Raw genomic sequence first — 19,917 nt, forward strand, 5'->3', positions numbered from 1 at the left:
TGCTGCTGCAAGAACGGCAAAAGGCGCTTCTCGAGGCACTCAGATTTGTAGATCTCGCCATTTACTGTGCCCTTTGTCACGAAAGGCTCACTCCTCAGTCCGCAAGAGCAGATGGCCTGCCAAATGAGATATTTGGAGGCGAACTTCGACATTTTCTTCTTCTTAAATTTGTCGTTCACATCGAACTTGCTCTTGCCGGTGAAAAACTCCAACCCCGGAATTTGCTTAAAATCGGCTTTTATATACGTTTCGTCGTCCATCACACAGCAGCCATATTTTGTCATCAACTTCTAGTAGAGCTTCCGTGCCCGAGTTTTAGCTTTCGATTGTTGCCGCTCATCGTGATTTGGGAAGTTCTGTACCTTGTATGTATGTAGTCCAGCTCTCTTCTTTGCATTATGGACGTAGCTCTGCGACATGCCGATCTTTTTAGCCAAATCACGGCTTGAGACGTTGGGATTTGCTTTAATCATCCGCTTCACCTTTCCCTCCGTCTTTTTGTTCTCCTGTCCCGGTTTTCTTCCAGCTCCTTTGCCGTGGTCCAACGTCAACCGCTCCTGGAACCGCTTCAACACTCTGAAGACGGTTGAATGGTGAATGTTCAACATTTTTCCCAACTGCCGGTGCGACAGGTCAGGAAATTCCAGGTGTTTGGAAAGAATTTGTTCTCTCAACTCGCGTTGGTTCACCTCCATTTTCGTTGAATCGAAAAACACGACTTCGAGTTTGACAGCATGTACACAATACACATCAATGAGAAAGTGTGCAAAATTTGGTTGATTTTTACCCAATGGTAAAAAAGTTATGCCCTGTTGAATGTGTCGCAATAATTTCGTGTTCGCCCTTTAAAAAGAGATAGCAAACTATACTATCTCTTTCTAAGAAAACGATGTGCAACGGAATCATTTTTGTGTCGAGTCAACTCTCAGCTTGATTTTTGCACGTTGTGAATAGTCTCGCAATATCAAAGGAGCTTGTAAAATCAATATCAAGCATGATACTTTGTTTTCCAATATCACGCGTGATATTTCGAGCGCATGAGAGCGGAAAAATATCAATTGATTTCTGATTTTGCCAACACTGATTTGATCTCAGGCTTTGCTCGGGTAACCACTCATCATTAATCTAACTAACATGGGATTGGAAATATGCACGATTGGAATATCATGCAGGACAAGTAGCTCCTAGATGTCGACCGAAAGAGATTCACGTGACACTGATTCATCCAAGTCTTCAAAGCTCTCCCCAATTTCCGACTTTAAGCACGTACTGAAGCTTCTGTTCTGCAAGTTACTGTTGCTGTTGACTCTCGTGAACCAGGTTTCCGGTTTCTATTATTGAAATGCCACGCTACACCGGACGCCCCTCGAAGTCGAGTCGAAGAGTTAGACGTGGCATTGTAGCTTTAGTCCGGTCGTGCAACTGGCTCAGAAGTAGTAAAATACACCGAGTCTGATACCAGTTCTGGTTCTGGTTCTGAGGATCCCGTTTATTCTTACATGGACACACGGGATGGAATCTCCTCCATGGACAACAGTAATATTCGGCTTATTCTGTAAAAGAAAAAAATGATTTGAGTTATAAGAATGTTGTAATCCTGCATGTAGTGCACCTTACTGCGTGCCGATTTGACATGGATGATTGTTCGGCCTTGGTTTAAGCTGCGACCTATGCTGCACAATCGTGCGAATCGGTAGTGAAATCTCCAAGTTGCCGTTACAGCAATAGAGCTTTCGTGTCTGCTGTTTATCACCATTATCATCGCTTTGGAAGGTGTCATTAGGTGTAGTATTGACAACGACATCACGGCACGGAACAGAAACGAACAACATTACAGCATAATTGAAAATAAAATTTTGATGTCAGCTCTTTGGTTTTCAAAATATGTTTATCAACCTACCTATGGTTCTTCCAAATAATACTTTCTAAAAGTATTTTTCCATGACGGTTTTCAATAAATTCACCAAACAAGCTATCAACCAGGCGATTGAAAACGAACAGATCGATGAGGAAAAATGATAGAAGACATGAAAACTGAAGAAATTTAAAATTTAACATTATTTGTTTATGTACACTGAACGAATTTCGCTCCAGTCCGCTTTGAGAAGCAGCCGAGAACGGTTGTGTGTTTTTGCTCCGCTGCGTGCTTTTTTTAGAGCTCGGGCTATCTTTGTGCTGCCGTGTAGTTTTTCGGTGCTCGCATTTGAATAGTTTTGTGTCCCGGACGCGATAATTCGATTTAGAATGATTTGTGCTGATGTTTTTCCCCTGTTGCTTTGGTGCCTGGAGTGCTCTCGCTCCCTTTGTTGACGGTGTGACTCGACCGCGCTGATCTATTATTAGGTTTTTGCGGTGTGCATTGCTTTTATGCATTGACCCAAAAAATCTCAAAAATAAAACGCGGATGTTCCCAAATGTTATCAACGAATTCGAAATTACTAAATAACACCTCAAAAACCAGGCAATGGTTTACGAGAATCATATCATCCATATTGATACGTTTCCCGATTTGATTTACTAGCGTTATGTAGAGGTTCATCGCCATTGTTCTGAAGTGATGAACATCCTCAAGCTTGATGCTATTGGATGAGAAAACATCATCCAAATGTTTTTGTACGCGAGTACCCATATAAACCTTTTCCACAGTAGTTTCTGGGTTGCAAAATTAACGAACCCAGGTCTTCAAGCTTCGCAATGTAGTCAATGTATAATCTGTACTTTTTTACAACACATCATTGGGACTATTTCTAGTCGGTTGATGCAACCATAACAAATAAACAAATAAACAAACTTTTGGTAGAAAAAATTCCAAAAACCTCAAGCAAAGCTCCGTCATGGGGTTCTCCAAGATACCACTGATTTCTTTCATCTTCTCGGCATCAAGTCCACATACTTACTTACTTACTTAAGGGTCCTGCGCACCACCAGCGGTGCAAAGGGCCAACGTGAAAGACTTCCATCCTGGGCGGCTGCTCGCTTTTGCCTTGACCTGGGCCCAGGTCAGATTTCTATCGACTTGCTTAATTTCCTTATTGAGGCTCCGCCGCCATGAGCCCCTGTGTATGCCTCTGCTGCGATGTCCTGCTGGATTCCAATCCAGCGCTTGCTTGCAGATTTCGTTTCCGCCCCGTCGAAGTGTGTGGCCGACCCACCTCCATTTTCGCTCTCGAATTTCTGTTGCTATCGGCTTCTGATGACATCGACGATGGAGCTCGGCATTCGAGATCCAGTTGTGAGGCCACCAGGCACCAATTATATACCGCAGGCATCGGTTGATGAAGACCTGCAGCTTTTGAGTGTTCTCCGCTGATACACACCACGTCTCGCTGGCGTATAACAACACAGATTTCACGTTCGAGTTGAAAATTCGGATTTTGGTGCGTTGACTTATCTGGTTGGATCTAGCCTTCTTGATTCGTGCACCTATGTCGCTCTTGGTCCCGCCGTCCGACGCTATTTGGCTGCCAAGATATTGGAAACTTTCGACCTTCTCCACTGCTTGCCCCGCTACCGTAAAGTTGGAAGGGTTGCCCGTGTTGATATCCAACGATTTGGTCTTGTTGACGTTGATGGTGAGACCCGCCGCAGAGGAGCGTTCGGCTAGGTCATTGAGCTTACTCTGCATATCAGAGCGCCGTTGTGCTGGTAGAGCAACATCATCAACCAAATCGAAGTCGTTGAGATGCTCCATGGTGATAGGCTGCCAAAGCAGCCCACGGTTCGGTACACGGTCAATTGCACCTACCATGATCTCGTCGATTACGATGAGAAACAGTAGCGGTGATAGTATACATCCTTGTCTCACACCAGCGACTACCCGGATAGGGTCGGACAAGGCTCCGTTATGCAGAACTCTGCACGTGAAAGCCTCATACTGCGCTTCGATGAGGTTGATGATTTTATCCGGGACTCCCTTGCGTCTCAGGGCGCCCCACAGATTCTCGTGATTGAGACGGTCGAAAGCTTTTTCGTAGTCAATGAATACCAAATAAAAGGACTCTTGGAATTCATTGACCTGCTCCAGGATGATGCGGAGCGTGACAATATGGTCCACACAAGATCTTCCGGCACGGAATCCTGCCTGCTACCGTCGGAGAGTGGCGTCGATCTTCTTCTGTATCCGATTCAGGATAACTTTGCACAGAACTTTGAGAACAATACACAGTAACATGATGCCTCGCTAATTGTCGCACACAGTCAGATCCCCCTTCTTTGGGACCTTCACTAAGATGCCCTGCATCCAGTCGGCCGGAAAAGTCGCGGTGTCCCAGATATTACAGAATAGTTGATGCAACATTTGTGCGGATAGCATGGGGTCAGCTTTGAGCATCTCTGCTGATATGCGATCGACCCCTGGAGCCTTGTTGGATTTCATGTTTCGGATAGCTGCTTCAATCTCCTGCAGTGATGGGGCCTCGGAATTGACGCGAGTGATGCGCCGCACCCTAGGCGGATCATGCCAAGATGTTGATGGCTGGTTGGCCGTCGAAACTTGAAGAAGTTGTTCGAAGTGCTCAAACCAGCGTTTCAGCTGGTCAGTGGGGTCGGTAAGCAATTGTCCAGTCGTGTCCTTCACTGGCATCCTCGGGTTCATCATTGCTCCACTCAGGCGTCGTGAGATATCGTAGAGGAGGCGTATATCGCCAGTGTTTGCGGCTTTCTCCCCTTCGTCGGCCAGGGAGTTCACCCACGCTCGCTTGTCCCGTCTGCAAGAGCGCTTGACTTCCTTCTCTAGAGCCGAGTACCGTTGACGGGCTTCGTTCTTGGCTCCTCTGGTTCTCGCCCGCTCTATCGCGGCTTTTACTTCTCTACGCTCCTCAATCTTCCGCCAGGTTTCATCTGTGATCCACTCTTTCCTCTGGGTGCGCAGCTCACCCAAGTTGTTCTCGCTTGTTTCTATAAAGGCATTCTTGATGGCCGTCCATTGTTCTTCTACGCTGCCACCTTCTGGAACGTCCGCAGCTCGGGTCTCAAGTTCATGAACAAAAGACCTTTTTACCGCTGGATCTTCAAGTCGGCGTGTGTTGAACCGCCGCCCGAGTCTCTCCTCCCGTCGCTGAATCCGCGCCATGCGTAGGCGGATTTCACCGATTAGAAGGTGATGGTCAGACGCGATGTCGGCGCTGCGTTTATTCCGGACATCAAGAAGGCTCCGTCTCCATTTTCGGCTGATGCAAATGTGGTCGATCTGATTCTCGGTATGTCCATCACGGGAAACCCACGTGACTATGTGCACTGGCCGATGGGGGAAGAGCGAGCCCCCGATCACCATGTCGTTATTGCCACAAAATTCTGCAAACAGCTCACCGTTCTCGCTCATTTCGCCATGGCGTCCCATGACACGCTCATAGTCCGTGTTGTCGGAGCCGATCTTCGCATTGAAGTCGCCAGTGTAGATCTTGATGTCACCCTTTGGAACCTTATCCAAGTCCACATACGAATTAGTATAATTTAAGTATACTCTGAGTGCTGGAAGTCTTTCTAGCATCCGTTTCACCACTTGCTCTAATGACAACCAGCGTGTGGCAGCCGGGTGGAGCATTTTCAATGGTTTCAAGTCCATAATTGCTTGAAGCTGTTCAAATTTCGAAAATAATTTTGTTTATTTTATGCTAAATTTCAGGAACCAATTGGTAAAAATCTGTACAAAATCTGTATTAATTTTCAAATATCTGTATAATGTCTGTAGTCTGTATTGGGTCTGTACGAAACCTCAAATATCTGTATAAATACAGACATATCTGTATATCTGGCACCGCTGAGTGCAAGAGCATTTGAATTAGATGTGACCAAGATGACTACATATAGGTGTTCTAACGTGTCAAATTCATGATTCAGCCATGTTGGATATTTGTATGGAACAGCGACCGAGTTTGTTTACAATTTGCACTAAAACCGCACTTTTTCCCCCCGCGATCTCCTCGCCCATATAGTGACAAAGCTGTATCACCATGTATATACCCACCATGGATGTGACAACATTTCAACGTTCAGTATTGGTCAACTCCTTGGTCTGCTCCTTCCAAAGAGTCGTCTCTTTGTCCCCCTGGATTGGTCGCTTGGCTAAATTTAATCACTATGCATTTTCCCTCTTTTTTCAGAGCTCTCAATTCTACAAAAAGTACGAACTTCTACCGGATCGGGCCATCGGCGACGGTTTGTTCTCCACCTGTCTCAAATGCCGCCGACTGTCCTCCTCTTCCTCCGGTTCCAACCACAGCAGCAGAAGCAATAGCAGCAGTTATAGTAGTAAAAGTAGCAATTACTACGCAGTCAAAGTGCTGTTCAACCATTCGGAACCGGCGGCCTACGCCCGGCAGGAGGTCGAAGCACTGAAAGCGTGCCAAGGTCATCCCAATATTGTTAAGTTTGTCGAAGCCCTCAAAGACTCCCATCACATCTACATCGTACTGGAACTGCTGGACGGCGGTGAACTGCTGCATAGGATAAACAAGAGTAGCAGCTTTACCGACAGCCAAGCTCGGCACTACTTCCGCCAGATGGTGCAGGCGGTGGCTTACATGCACCAGAAAGGCATCGCTCATTGTGATCTCAAGCCGGAGAATGTGCTCTTCGAGGGGCCTAACTCGGAGCATCTGAAACTGATAGATTTCAGTTTCGCCAGAAGCATAGAGAACAACAACTGCCTGGAGTCGTCACCGATCGCTGGCACGCTGGGTTATACGGCACCGGAAGTGTTCGAGGGACGATCGTACGCGCTGGAATCCAGTGATCTGTGGTCTCTGGGTGTGATACTGTACACGATGTTGTGCGGACAGGCTCCGTTTACGCCGCGGCAATTTTTCGGGCACACAAATCTGGCGTCGTCGGCGAAACAGATGGAAATCATAATGGACAAAATCCGGCGGGGTTCGTTTGATCTGACATCGTCGGCGTGGATGTGCGTGAGTGAAGAGGCCAAAGACTTAGTAAAACGACTGCTGACGGTTGATCCGGATCGGCGGATAACGATGGAGCAATTGATGGTCCATGAGTGGTTAGATCTGAACCGGACGGCCGGCGTGCGACGACAGTTGAAGATGATCTATCCGGAACAAAGCTTGCAGCAGTTGGAAGCGAACGTGAAGAATACCTACGATGCATTTAGGCGAGCGGAAGAGGAAGGTTTCCGATTGCGGGAGGTTAGCCGGACGGCTACAGCAAACCAGCGACGCACCAATGGGGCCAAATCGAAAAAATCGACCGAAAGCCAGTACAGTAGCTCGATGGAGGAGAGCACGTCGAGTGGAATTGGACGAAGCAAGTCCAGCAAGAGCAGTTCCATCTCGGACAACAACGGACACCGAACGATCAGTGTCTCGACGAATGGTTCCGAGGTGGTTCTGATAGACGAAGCCGGCGATAGCGATCATCACTTCGAGGAGAAAGAGCTTGTGGGTCAGAAAGAGGAGAAGCAGAAACAGGAGGATTCTAGTGAAAGCAATAACAATGACCTGAACGAAGTGGAAAGGAAAGCGCCAACAAGTGCGCCGGAAGATGAAGACGACGATGAGCTGGATGGCGATGAAGAGATCGATGACCTATTGGCAGATCTTGAGGAGGTTGTTGAAGAGCACAAAGCCGAGATGGAGCAGATGAAAAAGCATCATCAAAAGCCACAGCCGGAGGAAGACGAAGAAGAACCGGAGAAACAGGTGCGGAGAAGAAGCAACTCCACTGCTAGTGATACGAGCAGTACTACCATTCCTCTGGTGCTCGAAAATATGACCAAACCATTCAAGGGTCAACATCAGCCTGACGAAGTCGTTCAGGAAGAAGCTGACGATGATGACCACGAACCTGCCTTCGTCGATTCAGTAGAACAATTCGATCCTAATCTGTCGTCCTGTTCGAGGGAATCGCTGGTTATCGGGCTGCGAGCTTCAATCGATGCCGAACCGTTGGAATTCGGGTTCGAAGAATTCATCTTCCGGGGTTTCGATGAGACGGAACTGAACCGAGCAAGCCGACGGAAATCAATCTGCCTCAGCTTTACGATCAACCCGTTGGGAAAAATTCGCAAACGGCGAATGGACTTCGAAATGAGCTTCCACAGACCCAAGCGGATGCGGCAGGTTGTAAGCTATGTATATTAATAAGAAACCGTTTGTTTCGAACCAATTCTCTTTCCCTTGAGGACTATTATCTACACAAACCATTATTGTACCATATATTGTTTCACTTTATTCTTTATGCATTCGTTTTCCTTTAGTTGTTTCAATCGATCTCTTAGAAAAAAAGACAGGAAATTCTCTTAAAATAGTGGGGCGCAACCAGCAGCGAGCCATCAAGTGCACTTATTAGAGATGTTTGTTAACGAAATCTAAGGCAAACCCACAGGAGCCGCTGAAGACGGGCAGACCGATAGGAATACTAAAAAAACACACAGAGACATTTGAATAGGAACAAATAGGCACCAACATGGATTTCTCTTTTTACTCCAGTAAAGTACAGGTACACCATTTTTTTACTGAACTCAGAGATAGAAAAAAATACAAGGCAATCGCGCAGGAAGCTGGTTGGGATAAAAGTCACACAGTGCTATTCGCGATTAAAAAAAAAAACATTAGAGTAACAACAACGCCCCGGTTTCAAGCAGTAGCCTGTAAACCATTCGTGTACCGTAAATGTATCTTCTAGTTCTTCAGTTTGTAGTTCTAGTTTCTAGCCTCATTCTCCATATTCCATATTGGTTGGTAGAGTTCGCTTTGAAATCAGTGCAGTGGTTATTGGAAGATGAATGAAGTTCAGTTTAAGTCTGGGATTAAAGAAAGAGAAACTAATAAAAGTTTTCACAGGAAAAGACCAACAAACTTCGAGATGTCCACTTTTTTGGTGGAGGACTTGAATGGAAAGCTATAAAATTCTCTTTAATCAAATCGTGCTACTAGGTAACTGCTCATTATACCCCACCTGTCCACTATACCCCTCTTACCCTAAGTTCTTATGGAATTACTTAGTATTGCCTCAATGTAATATGATTGTGCTACATTATCCCGAATGTCACTTCCCCGAATTCCATTATCCCAAATGAGAAAAGAACGAGCAGCATTGAAAAGAAGGCAGAATCTCATTCGGGGCAGTGGTCATTTGGGGTAATGCAGGACAACCCTATTCGACTGCTCCACACACAGTGTAACCAGTTGGACAAACTTGAAATTTGCCTTCGTTAAATCAAATCTCTTTGACTTTTATCGCGACCGTTTTAACCGTCAATTTGGTTTTACAACCTCTCCACACACGTTACAACCGAGCATCAAGCCAACCAACCCTGGATGTACAATTGTAACATCATAATGAATTTGTTTCGTGTTCTCTGAGGGATTTAACACTTGTTTAAGTACCTCAAGAGGCCCTTTTTGAGACTCCAAACTGCTACAAATAGAAGCCTGATTTGAAAGAGAATTGCTACTCAATTATCGCATCCGACTGACTACCATTCTTCCCCCATCGGAATTCATCGACCATCCATCACTGTGCATATTCTTTCATTTACTGTCAACCCAAACTGTATTGTACTCTCCAAATAGACTTCCAATGTAAAAAAATAAAACAGAAAGAAAATAGACCAACAGATAGAATGCAACAAGATGAAACACGAAGCAGCAGGAAATCAAATAGACTAAACACCAGATAAAAACCGTTAGTAGTTATCGATAAAAAAAAAAACAACACAAAAAGGAAGCCTTTTTAAGAAGGAATATTTGCCTTAAAATATCATCCATATCAGCGCAGCAGTGGAACACAGAAGAAAAACTGAGCTGAACATGGAACTAACACACACACAAAGAGAACGGTAAAGCACCACAAATAGTAGTTTCCTCAATCTGCTCTATTATTCCCCTCCCCTTTGTTATTCTCCTTGATAAATTATTGAACATAAATACCTAGGACATTAGATCAGTTAGCGTGTGATCGAGTATACATATAGTTAAATCCCTATTAGGCATGTTGTAGACATAAACAGTGTGAGTGTGGACCATTTTTTTTTTATATTCTTTCGTTTCGTGTAGAATGTGGTACCATTTATTGGACCTTGTAAATAGTTAATAGAAGAAAACAAATATAGGTAAACTAGTGACCAAACCTGGAACTCAAAACTGAAGAAAAATCCGGTTCCTGTCTGGGGCTCATCGGAGAAGTGTTTGTGTGCATGGAATAAAGGAAAAAAAGAAGTAGGACAGAGACCAACCAACATAGGCTTAACCGGCTTAACGGTCGAATGTATCTCAAAGAGGTTAACGAAAATAACAAAACATTTTCTAGGATGTAGATACATCAGCCTATTTTAAGAAGAAATAAAAAGTATCATTGAGCTGAAAACCATTAACAGAAAATTATAGAAGACATACAACAAGTAAACCAATAAAAGAGTAATGTCGTGAAATAGTTAGTTCAATTGATTAGGGATGATCGTCTAGGTACAGACAAACAGAAAAAAATATTCTTAAATAGGTAAAAGCAAACTTAGTTGGTAATTTTAACTGACAACACACACATACACAGACTATAGAAACAAACACATCGTATCGTAACGTAATCATTTTAGTCGTATTCTATGAAGTTAGCTGGAACTATACAACAAAAGAAAACACTGTAAAGACCGCGGTATATTAGACAAAAAAAAAAACAAAATACAAGTATCTCTTAGGAAGGACAAATGGAATACTATTGAATTTATGCAAAACAAAAATACATTCTAGTGAATAAAAGAAAACTGAAAAATATGGAAAAAAAATATTAGATTAAATTAATTGAATGGATGTTTTCTACTTTTTTAATTAGTTAATTGCAATTGTTTTCTTCTTGGTTCTTAGGCTTAAGCGCACCATCCGTTTCCTTTTCCTATTATTTTCCATTTTGTTTTTACATTTATTCATTTATTGCTGAATTTAATAACCCAGAGGAGACAAGCATGAAGTTTAGCGAATGCCAATACGAAAGAAAACACTATTATTTAAAAACAGAAATGCAAACAAAAAAAAAATATTAAAAAAAATACAATTCGGACGAAACTATCTTTGAAGCAGAATGGTGCATCCAGTTTGCTAACTAGAACATATCCCAACATTCCTATTACAACAATTAAAGTTCTGTCCAGTTAGAATCCGGACTCACTTATTGTGTTGCAGTGGCACGGAAAGTGACCGCTGCAAGAATTATTTTACAGCGGTTTGTTTACCTAAAGGGTGTCCACGATGAAATTGCTCTAACTTTTTAACCGTTGGGTAGAATTTAATGAAAATTTGGGTGGATTTAGTTCATAGTGCATTATTTACATCCTGCAAGTTTTGAAGTCCTGTGATCAAAACTCGCGGAAATGGAGTCGAAAGAACAGCTCGTGCGTGATAAAATCTTGCGCATTCATCACGAGAACAAGTATCTCTCGCATCGTTCCATCGCTAAAACGTTGGGAATCGCGAATTCCGCGGTGTCGCGAGTGATTAAGCGGTTCGAGGAACGGTTGACCACCGATCGGAAGCCGCGTAGTTGGGGCCTTCAACCGAAATCCGAACGCCTCCGTTAGGGATGTGGCTAAGAAGCTGCACCTAAGCCGAAGTTTTGTCCAGAAGGCCAAAACTAAGGCTGGGCTTCGAACGTTCAAGGTACAAAAGGCCCCTAATCGCGACGAGAAGCAGAACAAGTCCGCCAAAACCCGTGCCAGGAAGTTGTACCTCAACATGCTGACGAAAGTTGAATGCTGCATCATGGACGACGAAACATATGTGAAGGCCGACTTCAAACAGATCCCCGGCAACCTGTTTTTCACAGCCAAGGATAAGTTCAGCGTTCCGGAGCATGTCCGCACTCAGAAGATGTCCAAATTTGCGAAGAAATTCCTGGTTTGGCAAGCCATCTGCACGTGCGGGAAGCGGAGTGCACCTTTCGTGACCCAGGACACGATGAACGGACAGGTGTACATAAAAGAGTGCCTCCAGAAGCGGCTGCTTCCTCTCCTGAAGGCCCACAACGTCCCAACAATCTTCTGGCCGGATTTGGCCTCATGCTACTCATACTACTCCAAGGACGTGCTGAAGTGGTATGCGGACAATAAGGTCAATTTCGTGCCGAAAATGTTCAACCCTCCCAACACTCCGGAGCTCCGCCCCATCGAGAAGTACTGGGCGATTATGAAGCAGCACCTTCTTAAACGACCTAAGGTAGTGAAGACAGTCGAGGAACTGAAGAAAGTATGGGTTTACATGCAAAAAACGGTTGATTCACAGGTTGTGCAGAATCTTATGGCCGGGGTTAAGGCCAAGGTGTGGGCATTTGCGTATGGACTGTAAATAAAATACGAGTAAAATGGTAAAATGAAGTTTAATAGTTATTTCTCAATCCCTGAAAATGTGATGGTAATCGGATGAAAACTCGAATTTTGCGAATCAATTTTGTGTGTGGCAATTTCATCGTGGACACCCTTTAGGCGCCCACTTTCTGTGGTATAAATTTCACGGTGTTTCGTGCAGTGAGTCAACAATTATTCCAGATGAAAACCGAGAGGAGAGAAAAAATTCTGCACACCCACGTTGATAATCCAACGTGGTCCGCAATAAAAATCGCAAAAACGTTGAAAATCGCCAAATCAACCGTGTATGTGCTCAAACGTTTCAGTGAGCGAAAGAGCGTGGATCGAGTGCCTCAAGGTAAGCGTCGTAGTGGAACATATGACCGCAAGCTGAACCAAAACCGTCAGAGCAAACCCTGGACTATCAGATAATGAAATCGCACAAAAATACGCTGCTGCTCGCAGTACCGTTCGAAGAATTCGTTTGCGAGCAGGATATCGTTCTTATCGAGCCAGCAAGCAACCAAACAGAACGTTGAAGCAAAGTTTCGTCACCAAAACTCGAGCTCGGAAATTTTACCAGCATGTTTTGACGAAGTACCAAGGATGCCTGCTCATCGACGATGAAACCTACGTCAAAATGGATTTCGGACAGCTTCCTGGCCAAAAATTCTTCATGGCGACGGCACGAGGAGATGTTCCTGCAAAAACTGATGATTTGGCAACGGATATGCAGTTGCGGAGCAAAGACCAAAGTGTTCGTGACGAATAAGACGATGGACTCGAAGCTGTACAAGGAAGAATGCCTCAAAAACCGCGTACTACCTTTCATCAAAGTCCATAAAGGTCCCGTGAAGTTTTGGCCAGATTTGGCGAGTTGCCACTACAGCCGGGAAGTCATAACGTAGATTTCATCGATAAAAACATAAATCCACCCAACTGCCCGCAGTTCCGGCCCATCGAGAGATTTTGGGCAATAATGAAGCGGAAGCTTAAGAAAAGTGGAAAAACGGCTCGGGACGCGATTCAGATGACCAAAGTGTGGAACAAATGTGCGAAGGAACTTGACTCCGGAGGTGTGCAGCGTTTGATGGGAGGAATAAAGAAGAAAGTGTGAATTTTCATTAGAAACAAAGAGAAATGATATTGATATATTTTTTTCTAAAAGTACAGTGAATTACCTTTGTTTTAATGTATTAACCATATTTGTACGTCAATCCGTTACCGAGATACAGTTGATTTTATTATTCCGGATTCTAAATGGACATAGCTTCCCAACAAACAATTCAAAGTCACAAATAAGCATACACATTGAATAAATGCTGTATAACAGTGTACAATGCTGAATAAAACAGGATGTCGAATTATGTGCTGAAAAAAGCTCATTGAGATTGATAGATGCGCCGTTTGCTCTGATATGATTAATTTCCTTATTAAAAGTTTTATAAACGTTGACTGTCTTCCTTATTCAGAACCAGAAGTTTGATATAATAACAAACTGAATAAGTGTAATTTGCACATACATTGTCGCTTTTATTCGACTATTTTCAATTGATTGAATTAAATGATTTATTAAACGTCTTATAAATGTTTTCTAGCTCCATTATTAGATTTCATTGCATTGCTTTACAATATTGCTGTATAAGGGTGAATACACTCAGCAAAATAGCTCTTATACCACCCAAAAAACAATTCAGAGTCACAAATAAGCATATATATTGAATAAATGCTGTATAAAAGTGTACAATGCTGAATAAAAAGAGTTGTCGAATTATGTGCTGAAAAAGCTCATTGAGATTGATAGATGCACATTTATTCAACTGTTTGCTCTGATCTGATTAAGTTACTGATTAAAAGCTGTAAAAGTGTTAAATGTCTTCCCAATTCAACGCCAGAAGTTCGATCTAATAACAAACTGTATAAGTGTAATTTGTACATACATTGACACTTTAATTCGACTGTTTTCAATTGATTTAATAACATGCTTTATTAGACGCCTAATAAATATTTTCAAGCTCCATTATTAGATTTCATTGCATTGCTTTAGAATATTGCCGAAGAAAGGTGAATACAGTCAGCATAATAGCTCTTATACCACTATGCGTCCATGTAGCAATCACATGATTTGTAAATGCTTCATAAACGACGTATTAGATTCATTATTCGACAACACTGATTCAGTCTTACAACAAGGCGAAATCAGTAGAGTAGTGGTTATCGTTTCCGCTTTCCAATTAGAAGGTCGTGAGTTCAATCCCAAGCTCAACCCTTCTTTTTTATTTGTGTAGAACATAATTAATTTATTTATTTATTTTATTTATTTATTTATTTATTTTATTTGTCGTCAATCAGTGTAGACCGTTTTACAATTGTTGTCTTAAGAACTATGTTTGAAATTTTGTCTTTGTATATATTTTTTTATAATATGTCTTGAGAGCAAGTTAAAACATTACTTCTAGCTGAAGTTATGCGAGTAATTAAAATATTGCTTTAATTTGGTTTTTGTCATTGTAAAGTCAATGTTATGTGCTTATTATATGTATCCATCATTTGGTTCAAGGGTCCAAATTTGGCATAATTCGTACGGTGACGATTTGTAGCAAATATATTTCTATTTCGTAAATGCCTAGATGGTGTATATACATTTAAGGATGACAATAGTTCTATTGAATCAATTCGATGTGATACGATATAGTTTACGAAAGAAATCATAGCAAATTCACGACGCTCTTTTAATGTTTTGATATTTATGAGCATACACCGAGCTATGTAAGATGGCAGAGGAAATACAGTCCAACCTAACTTGCGGAGTGCATACAATAGAAACTGCTTTTGAATATAGTAATCATCGATCACATGACTCACGATAATGAATGGATTGGTCTAGTTTAAAAAATAACCGAGCATCCTTTGTTTCGACTTGGAGATGTGAAGAGGCAACATTGGTCTCATTTAAAACAACGATGAATGAATTAATCATTCCCACAGGGCCTTGAAGGAGCTAGAGTTGCGATCGGGAGTGCTGATAGGTATTTACTTTCATGCAAGCTTTTATTGATTATTGAGTTGCCCATATGATGAATTCTAGGATAGCTCAGATGAAACCGTGCGCCCCTCCCACGAAGTAATGCCTTCGGGCGGTTCCGGGGAGGCCAAGGGCCAAGCGCACAGGGTAAGGTTTAGTGGGTCGGGAGTGAAATTCTCCCATCCCCACACCCTGAGTTCCTTCTCAGGTGTCTGTGAGCAGATTCCCCCCTGTATAAAAAAAAAAAAAAAAAAAAAAAAAAAAAAAAAAAAAAAAAAAAAAAAAACACCCTTCCCTGTCCCGTCCCTCTTATTTTCGGGTTAATTTTCCCTCAGTTGAATAATCGTTTAACAAATGTATAATAATGTCTAATTAAACGTTACTTCACATGAGAATCAAGCGTATACAGAGCATCACTGTTTTATGGAAGCAGTGATGTCTAATAAACGCTGAATAATCAAAAATTTTATCGCATAAACTCTGTTACAACTCATAGAAGTCGAATAAAAGCTTCTCGACATACCTTATACAACACCAGTAGTTCAATGTTGTGGTTGAATAAATTCTCCAGATTTGTGTGAACAACGCCTGAACAGAAGTTATTATTAAAAATAGTACAAGTACTATTAAGCATGCAGTTGAATAAAATGGCCAACAAGTCATTTCTTCAATAGACGATTGTTTGTTGGGTTTACAGCCACATCGGTCAAGGAAGGACGAATACAAAGAATAAACACACAAAAGGAGTGCAAGGCGGTCTCAGAAGTTGCAGTTAGTCAGATACCGAATCCAAGAAGGTAACTATGTATGTATGTAGGGTAAATTATGGCTTCGGCAGCCATCGACTGTTTTCGGCAACCACAATTTAAACGTTAATTTCGATGTATTTTCTCACTAAAATACTTCGCTGAATGTATTTAAACGATTCCTTAGTCTTTCAGCTTCAATCCTAATACATTTTTACGACTGAGCAAACCTGTTATGCTAGGTGTTTCTTCAAAAGAAACATAAGCACATCAAAATACGGCTGATTTCGAGTTGCCGATAATAGAACAGCTGGTTAACACGCAGTTTAAACGGAAAGGTTGCCGAAGTAAAAGAGGCTGCCGACAATAGTCACACTCACCTGAGAAGTTTGGAGCGCGTTAAAAACGTTTTCAAACCGTTTTGGACGGTTTTGTTGATTGGAATGGATAGAATAGCTAGCAGCAGATGAATGTAAACAAACAGACACGTCATATGTGGTCGTGACACTGAGAAAATGCTAATAGAAGTGCGGAAGCTGCTTAGATTGACGAGAATACGTAAATTCCCTTACATACTAGCAATGAATAGAAGAAGCTTTTCATACGTTGGTTTTTAGCGTTTTTAGGCACCTTCGCATAATCGATACGAAAGGTGTTTTCGCGCCGATTCATGGCGAAGCCGGTACCGCGTTTACGAAAAACAAACACGATAGGCCCAACGGTGCCTGTATAACTACCACGCGGTTACTTCAGCTTACTCACCGGGTGAGTCGATCGTACTCAATTCCGTCTGATGCATTAGGTTGTCAAAATCTGAGTAAACGAGAAATGTCAAACTGAGTAAAAGCCACTCAGTCAGCCAAGTCCGAGAAAAAATGCCAGCCGTGTCGGAGCAAATGCTCTAAGAAACGGCGAAATTATTGTATCACACCGGCCGAAATGTATTATGGTAAGTAGGAATTGCATGCGGAGACGGTTTTCAATCGTCTTCAGCTTCAGTTAAATTAATCTGGAGCAGGTAATTTCCATTTTTTATCGAAACAAATAAAAAAACAAACTTCCCGGCTGAAAATAACACAGAGTGGTTTTGACTCACTCTGTGCGAGAACGTCGTTTACTCAACAGTGAGTAAAAGTGCGCCTACTCTTGCTAAAATGAGCATGTTCGACTCAATTTTGAGTTGTTGCAATTTACCGTGTACTCCATCCGAGAAAAAAAAACTTTAGAAAAATAGTCTGCGTTCGACTTCCGTTGTCAAGCACTAGCGAGAACGCGTCTGCTATGCTCGGAAGTTGAGCGCTTACTGAGGCTCTGAACCATTTGGCGTTTTTTTTTTTAACTTTTGGTTAAAATTTGACAGCTGGAAAGTTATCGATTACCCTAATAAAAAATTACCATACACGAACGATAAACCAAATGATTGAACTATTCCACAAATAGTTTTGATGATATCCCGAACACGTCGTTAAGCAAATTAACCATAACATTTTTAGGCTCTGAACCATTTGGTGGATTATTTTAACTTTTGGTTAAAATTTGATTACTTACTTACTTAAGGGTCCTGTGCACCACCAGCAGGGTGCAAAGGGCCAACGTGAAAGACTTCCATCCTGGGCGGCTGCTCGCTTTTGCCTTGACCTGGGCCCAGGTCAGATTCCTATCGACTTGCTTAATTTCCTTATTGAGGCTCCGCCGCCATGAGCCCCTGGGTCTGCCTCTGCTGCGATGTCCTGCCGGATTCCAATCCAGCGCTTGCTTGCAGATTTCGTTTCCGCCCCGTCGAAGTGTGTGGCCGACCCACCTCCACTTTCGCTCTCGAATTTCTGTTGCTATCGGCTTCTGATGACATCGACGATGGAGCTCGGCATTCGAGATCCAGTTGTGAGGCCACCAGGCACGAATTATATACCGCAGGCATCGTTTGATGAAGACCTGCAGCTTTTGAGTGTTCTCCGCTGATACACACCACGTCTCGCTGGCGTATAACAACACAGATTTCACGTTCGAGTTGAAAATTCGGATTTTAGTGCGTTGACTTATCTGGTTGGATCTCCATATGTTTCGTAAACTCGCAAAGGCAGCCCTAGCCTTCTTGATTCGTGCACCTATGTCGCTCTTGGTCCCGCCGTCCGACGCTATTTGGCTGCCAAGATATTGGAAACTTTCGACCTTCTCCACTGTTGGAAGGGTTGCCCGTGGTGATATCCAACGATTTGGTCTTGTTGACGTTGATAGTGAGACCCGCCGCAGAGGAGCGTTCGGCTAGGTCATTGAGCTTACTCTGCATATCAGAGCGCCGTTGTGCTAGTAGAGCAACATCATCAGCCAAATCGAAGTCGTTGAGATGGTCCATGGTGATAGGCTGCCAAAGCAGCCCACGGTTCGGTACATGGTCAATTGCACCTACCATGATCTCGTCGATTACGATGAGAAACAGTAGCGGTGATAGTATACATCCTTGTCTCACACCAGCGACTACCCGGATAGGGTCGGACAAGGCTCCGTTATGCAGAACTCTGCACGTGAAAGCCTCATACCATAGAGGTAACTCTAAGACTAGAAGGTCCCGAAGAAACGTGCTCAACTTTTTGGCTCACCTCTGGTACTATCTTCGGTCCCAAGCTTGTCGAATCACCCCTCGAAACATAGGAAAAACCAATAACCCCTCATTTTATCTGTCAAACTTTCATAGCGAATCAAAACAAACATTGCGTAGTACTAGAATTTCGACTAGAATAGGGTACGTTAATCGTTTACTTGGGACCAATAGGCTACTAAAGTGGTGAGCCAATTTAAAATCGTTAGTTTCGTATTGATTGTTGCTCATACTGCGCTTCGATGAGGTTGACGATTTTATCCGGGACTCCCTTGCGTCTCAGGGCGTCCCACAGATTCTCGTGATTGAGACGGTCGAAAGCTTTTTCGTAGTCAATGAATACCAAATAAAGGGACTCTTGGAATTCATTGACCTGCTCTGTATCCGACCGATTCAGGATAACTTTGCACAGTAACATGATGCCTCGCCAATTGTCGCACACAGTCAGATCCCCCTTCTTTGGGACCTTCACTAAGATGCCCTGCATCCAGTCGGCCGGAAAAGTCGCGGTGTCCCAGATATTACAGAATAGTTGATGCAACATTTGTGCGGATAGCATGGGGTCAGCTTTGAGCATCTCTGCTGATATGCGATCGACCCCTGGAGCCTTGTTGGATTTCATGCTTCGGATAGCTGCTTCAATCTCCTGCAGTGATGGGGCCTCGGAATTGACGCGAGTGATGCGCCGCACCCTAGGCGGATCATGCCGAGATGTTGATGGCTGGTTGGCCGTTGAAACTTGAAGAAGTTGTTCGAAGGGCTAAAACCAGCGTTTCAGCTGGTCAGTGTGGTCGGTAAGCAATTGTCCAGTCGTGTCCTTCACTGGCATCCTCGGGTTCATCCTTGCTCCACTCAGGCGTCGTGAGATATCGTAGAGGAGGCGTATATCGCCAGTGTTTGCGGCTTTCTCCCCTTCGTCGGCCAGGGAGTTCACCCACGCTCGCTTGTCCTGTAGCTCGGCAGCATCGGTTGGCGCATAACATTGGATTATGGTAAGGTTACGAACCCGTGTTCTAAATCTGGCAACGATTATCCTCTCATTAACAGGCTTCCCACTTGATGAGCGCAGCACTTGCCTGGACGCTAAGTAGGAGACCAACTCCACGATGGCGGGGAGCGTTTTCACCTTGAATACCAGAGTATAGTAGTACCTGTCCCGACGGCAGTTTGTGTTCTCCAAAGTTTGGCCAACGAACTTCACTCAGTCCCAGGATTTCTAGCTTCATGCGTCGCGCCTCGTTGGCGAGTTATGCCAGTTTAC

General features: G+C 43.3%; 1 protein-coding gene across 3 annotated transcripts in view; it reads left to right on the forward strand.

The window, feature by feature from the left end:
* LOC135709434 (ribosomal protein S6 kinase alpha-5-like) overlaps nt 1-10,725 on the forward strand; it is a 118,764-nt gene extending 108,039 nt beyond the window's left edge. For all 3 annotated transcript variants that reach the window (XM_065231755.1, XM_065231756.1, XM_065231757.1), the window contains exon 8: nt 6,102-10,725. In XM_065231755.1, coding sequence (XP_065087827.1) covers nt 6,102-8,096 — 1,995 coding nt within the window. In that variant the 3' untranslated portion in view covers nt 8,097-10,725. The remainder of the gene's footprint in view (nt 1-6,101) is intronic.
* The last annotated feature ends 9,192 nt before the right edge of the window (nt 10,726-19,917 follow it).

The sequence above is a fragment of the Ochlerotatus camptorhynchus genome, unplaced genomic scaffold (assembly GCF_037179485.1).
Source record: "Ochlerotatus camptorhynchus isolate MF236.1 unplaced genomic scaffold, CSIRO-AGI_Acam_v1.1 ptg000361l, whole genome shotgun sequence".
Lineage (NCBI taxonomy): Eukaryota > Metazoa > Arthropoda > Insecta > Diptera > Culicidae > Ochlerotatus > Ochlerotatus camptorhynchus.